Source organism: Charadrius vociferus, unplaced genomic scaffold, assembly GCF_000708025.1.
Source record: "Charadrius vociferus isolate BGI_N301 unplaced genomic scaffold, ASM70802v2 scaffold27, whole genome shotgun sequence".
Lineage (NCBI taxonomy): Eukaryota > Metazoa > Chordata > Aves > Charadriiformes > Charadriidae > Charadrius > Charadrius vociferus.
The window spans coordinates 159,794-165,866 of NW_009649173.1; the positions used below are offsets into that span (position 1 = coordinate 159,794).

At 50.2% G+C, this 6,073-nt stretch overlaps 1 protein-coding gene across 1 annotated transcript in view; it reads left to right on the forward strand.

The window, feature by feature from the left end:
* MYO15A (myosin XVA) overlaps window positions 1–3,242 on the forward strand; it is a 37,400-nt gene extending 34,158 nt beyond the window's left edge. The window contains 2 exon segments of the mRNA XM_009888546.1: window positions 751–906; window positions 2,587–3,242. Of these exon segments, the coding sequence (XP_009886848.1) occupies window positions 751–906; window positions 2,587–2,770 (340 nt within the window). The 3' untranslated portion in view covers window positions 2,771–3,242.
* Window positions 3,243–6,073: the final 2,831 nt, after the last annotated feature.

Sequence of the window (6,073 nt, forward strand, 5' to 3'; positions counted from 1 at the left end):
AAAATATCTTGTCTGGTTTCCGTACTGTCTGCTCCGTCTGCTGCCTCCCTCCACGCGTGCATGGCTACAGTTGTGCCTGGGCCAGCGATGGTTCTGCTCTGGGAAGAGCTGTGCTTGCTCTCCAATGTAGCTTGAGCACGTTTCTATCCCAGCACAAACAAGGTGGTCCTGTGCTGCTGGAAGGGATGTGGTGCAGCTTCTGTTTGCTAGACCTTCTCCTGAGTTAAAGAGTTGAAGTACACTCTTTAAACCTCTTAGTCAAGCTGAGAAACGCCTGACCCCACGAGATCTTGAGACAGTAGGGAGTTTCCAGATAGAAGCAGTTATTACTGTTGTAGGTGATGATGAATTTCACAGGGCATCTCCCAGGTGGCTTAACTGGAGCTGCAAGTTATTGACGAGTCACTGTGATTTCATAGGATTTCACAGGGGCTCCAAAGCCTCTACTCCGTATCCCATAACTGGGAATGCAGTAATCCCAGCACCAGTCACATTCACCTCATGACTACACTGTTCCTAAGCTTTCCTCTTCCCTCTAAGCAAGGCAGCAAATGTTAAAGCTGAAGCCTCAAGTACCAGAAAGCCGCAGCTTGTTCTACTGTGGAGTGTCATAGTCCTGACCCTCTTCCTGAGCTGTTTGGCTGGGATTGAGGGTTCTGCTTCAGCACATCTAGGACAAATGTCTGCCGCAGCACTCTAGCGGTTCTGTAGAAACTCCTTGCAAATTCTCTTCTCTTTAAATATTTGCAGAACAAGACTAGATGCGCCTCGATTGGAAACAAAATCCCTGAGTAGCTCTGTGTTGCCACCAGGTTATAACTCTGACCGTCTATCAGGAAGCAACCGGGACCAGATCCTGAAACCAAAGCGGTCCCATCGCAAAGCAGATCCTGATGCTGCTCACAGGTAGGATGATCTCTCCCGAGAACAATGTTTTATGTGGGATCTCTAGGTCAGTGCATGTTTGAGGCTGCTGGCCTCTGACAAGAGAGACTGCGCAGCACACTTAGAAAGATCCTAGTGTGCACCTCCCGGATGCTTTCTGTGGTGTACAGATCTGTTTTATCAGAATGAGGTTCTTTCTGTGTTCCTCCTAGGCTTGCGGAGGCTAAGCTCTGGCTGTAAGCAGCTTACATTGTTTATCCTGTGAGTGGCATAATGAAGAAGCAATAGATTTGGCTGGCTGTTGATAATGCAGTCATTCAGAACAATAGTTTCCCTGCAGCTAATTATTTTTGACCTCTATTGCCAAGCAACCTGTGCAGCTGCGTTAAACTATATTATGAAAGCAGTCTTGGGAGATACCGTGAGGTTTTGCTATCTGGGAAAGGTGAAGGCCTTCTTGGGAAGCTTCTCAGACCTGTTTTGGTTCCAAAGCTGCGTGTGTATATTTTTGTGTGTGTAACCAGACTGTGTGAATGTGTAAGCCTGACCTTCAGGGGAGCTCCTTGCTGAGGTTTCAGACAGCTTGAGCTCTGCAGCAAGGCTTCCCTTAAACACCACCTTGCTCTGTGTGAATGTACTGATAGCCAGTCTGCCAGCTGTCGTGCCATATTTCTGGTATTCTCCAATTCCAAAGTTTCCCCGGGATCGAGATAGTGTTCTCTGCACATCTTGTAAAAACCGAAAGTTGGCTGGGTCCTGGGGCTTGGCTCCTGTGCGGTCCCTGCCCATGTTTCAACCTGTCCTGGAGGGAGGGGATGGCTTGTTTATGAGCAGTGTTCATTCACCTGGACTCAGACTGACTGGGAAGATAGATCAAGAAGAGGAGGTAGCCTGCAAATGAAAGCTTACCTCTGAGCACGCAGTGGGCCGGTGGGTGATTAGAGAAGCGATCACGCAGGACAAATCTGCAGATCTGTGAGAGCTGTTTTTTCAGCCTGATGTGACCTTATCAGGGTGGGGGGGGCTTGCATAAACTTCTGCACCAGATGGGTATCAAAAACATGTTTTTCTCTTCCTTTGGCCTCAAAGACTCCAGCCACTCCTCAAAGCCATGCAAATAGCATGGATATCGGATAGCGGTATCTCTTAGAGGAACTCAGCAGTTGGCACCTAGGATAAAATAAGTGGTCTGTGCAGCCCACCAGTCCACTCCTACCACGAAGCGATTGCAGGCGAGAGCAGAGGCAGCTTTGCAGAAATAACAAAGGAGTTCGGAGCTGTGGTTTGATCCTGCACCATGAGCACCCCAGCAGTTTAAAAAGGAGCTCAGCTCTGTGCTGTGAGTTCTTCTGTGGGAGAGACGGACTCCTCTGCCCAAGGGATGTTTCTTGGGGCCACAAGCTGCACTTAAAAAGAGGTGACTGGGCTGTTTGGAAGTGTTCCCGGTGGAGGTAAAGGCCAAAACTTGCCCTGGGAAGGGGGAGGACTTGCACCATCGAAAGCAAAGTTCTCAGCCTCCTCATGGGAGGTGCAAGTTGGTGACCTGTTCCTGCTCTGCTGCGTGCCCAGTACTGGGAAAGTATTGTGGAAACAGTCAGTCATATTGCTCATAGTATGCAAAACTGCAGATAGTGTCCACACAAGGAGTGCATAAGTCCTGTCGTGGATGTGCTCTCACTCCCTCTTTCTCTCTCTCCGTAGGCCACGGATTCTAGAAATGGATAAAGAGGAAAACAGGCGCTCAGTCCTCTTACCAAAACATAGGAGACGGAGCAACTTCAGCTCTGAGAACTATTGGCGAAGGTCTTACGAGTACACGGAGGACTGTGACGAGGAAGAGGAGGATGGCAGCCCAGCCAGGAAAGTTAAAATGAGGCGACACTGAGGATTGCACTTTCCAGGCTTGTGGAGCTGATGAGATTGGCCTCTAGTCTGTGAAAACTTTCTCCTCCCTCTGGCTATCTTCCATCTAGCTTCAGTTTTGGTTTTTCCTTTCAGGCTGAAGAGTAAACAGGAAGGATCTAGCAATTTGTTTTTATGAATGGAGGAATGCTGAGACATACGTAAGGATGGAACATGTCCAGTGCACATGGTGTCCTGAGTCATGGGTCAAACGGGCATCTCTCCCTTAGGAAGCAGATAAAGTTATGCCAGGCTGTCTGTTGGGATTTCTTTTGAAAACACCAAAAAGTTTAACTGTTTCATTGCGCAAGATTCAAGAATTGTATTTTTGGGGTTTTTTTGCTTTAACTTTCTTCCTTTCCAAATGTTCTAAATATGATGTTTGACCCCAGGAGCTGAAACTCTCTGTGGTGGCCTCGTATTCCTTGCTTCACCAAAGGGCTCCTTGGTCTGCTCTTACATAGTTGTTGTTGGGTTTGTTTTAAGGGTGCCCTGCAGTAACTGGAAGTTTGAAGCTTTGCAGACCCCTCTTACTGCAATTGTTTTCAAAGGGTTTAGGACATTTTTGTTGCACTTTAGTACCAGTTTTAAATGCCATAGGTTTCCTTTCCAGTCCTTTTTCCCGAGGCAGCGTGGGCTCGCAGCCTTGTGTCCCTGTGCTGCCCTCTCCGAGAAGAATGTACTTGAGCTCTGGTTTCTCAGTGCTGGTCTGACCAGGGGTGTATTTTGGTTGAGGAGGAAGGAAACGTGGCTGGCTTCACTGAGGCTGGCCCAGCATTGACCTGAGGTCCATATTGGAGCTCCGGGGCTGCTGAATGAGTGATCGCATTGAGTACGTGCTGCTTCCCAGAGCTGGAGATTGCAAAGAGGAGTAGGAGAGATACTGTGCTTGTGAGGACGTTTGCCTTGGGACCCCCTGAGAGGAGCGCTTCTCCAGTGCCTGGGGGACTGGCTTGCAGCCCCCTGCCCCTTTTAGGTGGAGAGAGTTCAGATGGCACAGCGTCCCATCCCAAGGGACCTGCTATGCTCTGTCAGAGCAGGAACAGGCACTACCGTGGCGTCGGGGGAGCCAGGCAGCTCGGCTGCGGTCTGTCCCCTCCGAGGCTGGCTCTGGGAGCGAGGACGCTGCAAGGGTCTAGTTTGGCCCCAGTTCAGTGCATTCAGCAGCTATTACTGCAGCAGCTGCCCGCCTCTTCCTGGCTTATTCCTGCCTGTATTCCCGGGGTTGGGAGTTTTCTGGTTGCTACAGAAAATGCTGAGAAGAATGGGAATTTGGCCCCGTGGAGTTAGTGTAAGAAAGTCTGCCTCCGTTCTCCACCCGGTTTGCATTAGCCCAGACCGAAGCCTCGGCATTTTCAAAGTTTGGGGCCTAACACCATATTTAGAACCGTACTTTTAAGAAACTTCCTCCAATTGATTCTTTGAACCCAAGTGTTGGCAGTTGTAAGGAGTAGTCTTATTTTTAAATTTTTACTGCTTTGCCCTCCCTCAAATTGTAGTTTTTCTTAGTGTTGTGTCCCCCACACACTTCATGGTCTGCACGCTTGGCAATAAAAAGATGTAATATATTTTGAAACCCGTTTGCTGCTGTCTTGAGGGGTTCCTAGTCAAAAAAACCCAAAACAAAACAACAAAACCCAGGCGTTGTTCCCCAGAGTGCTGTTCCTTGGCGATCGAGCACGTTTGCTGACATCTGTGTCTCGGTGTCCTTTTCCTTCCCTGCTGACTTCTGCAGCTCTTGCCACACGCTCATTGTGGGGGTTACTGCTCGGGCTGGATCTAGCAGTCACATTAGGGCAAAGGAAATTACCATCATCTTCAGCACTGCCGATGTGCAAGGGGTTCATAGGTGAAATCCCCAGTGCTTGTCTCTGGTTCTCTTTATCCAACTGCTTTCCTGGTGAGAGCCCCCGTTGGCTCCGTGCAGAGGTACAGGCAGAGCCTTGTGGCCAGCCTTCGAAGGAACCTGTCTTGTCTGCCCAGAGATTTGAAAGTTCATGCTTCTGCTACTTCTGAAACCTTTAAAAGCCGTTTTCAGACCACGCTTAGCATTTGAAGCAGTGTTCCTTGCCCTCCCAGCTTTCTGCAGAGAATCCAGGCCAGCTCTTGGCTACAAACCCCCTGTTTTGGAAAGCTTGGTATTCCGATAGCAAAACCGCATGCTGGGAGCAGCATCCCTTCTCTTCTTTACGGCTGGTGCTAACATCTCCAGCAAGCCAGAGACCTGCTAGCAGGATGCCTAGCAATGGCCGTTTCTAATTGTCTTTCTGGATTCATCCTGGATGTGCCCTGTGCCCTCTTCGGTTTTAGGCTCTGCTGTGGGTGCTGCTGACAGTGGCAGTGGTCGCTGCCAGAGGTCTCAGCTCTGCACAGCCTGCTCTTCTCCCCGCCCCGGTTCCCAATGTTACTATACCTCTGCAATATGGATACTGTACCCTGGTGTCTCAACCCAAAATGAAGCTGGAGGCAACCTGCCTTTCCGGGGCTGCTTCCCAGAGCAGGGCTCCCATGGGCTCTGTCTCTGCTGAAGGCTGAATAAGGCATCCTGAGGTCTTCCCTCTAGCCTGGTACCAACTAGCACCTAATCCCTGTTCTTGTGCAGTCTGTGCATGTGCAGGTATCCTTCCTCTCCCAGTTTGTTCCGGTATTCCCACATACCTTGGTTGGGAGCTCTCCCCTCCTTCCTTTCTCCCTGCCCTGCATCTGTGTGGTGGGTCTGAGCTGGCAGCCGCGGCTGGAGGGACAGGAGGAGCTCCTTGCCGAAGCTGCTTTCCAGTCGACATCTGTTCTCGGCACTTGTTTTTCAACCTGACTGGTTGGGGCTTGACACCTTTGGGGAGAGAGTGGGACGCAACCAGTCTGACCTGTAGCATCTCTTGGGCGAGGAGTCCCCAGCGTATAGGCAGGCCATCTTCCCCACTTGTACAGACATTTTCTATACACACGGATGTATATGTGTAGATAACATGGTTTTTTAACTCTTTTGCACTGAACAACATTAGAGTGAAACCTTGATTTGAAACCAGAAGACACATTTTCATGTGGATCCCGATGTCTAGATCCCTTACCGTAACCTGTCTGGTAAAACTGTGGCTCAAAAATGCTGGTAATGCCCATACCTGTTCTCTGTCGCCGGCTGTGTCGGGCTGCCTGCAGGCTTCAGGTCAGGTCGGTGGCGGGGTTCTGCTGTGGAGGATGGAGGGTGGTGAGCTCCCAGTTCGGAGGCAAAACTTCTCCCCATCCGCTCCGCAGGACGGGCTCATGCACAGACCTGACCCGGTCGGCA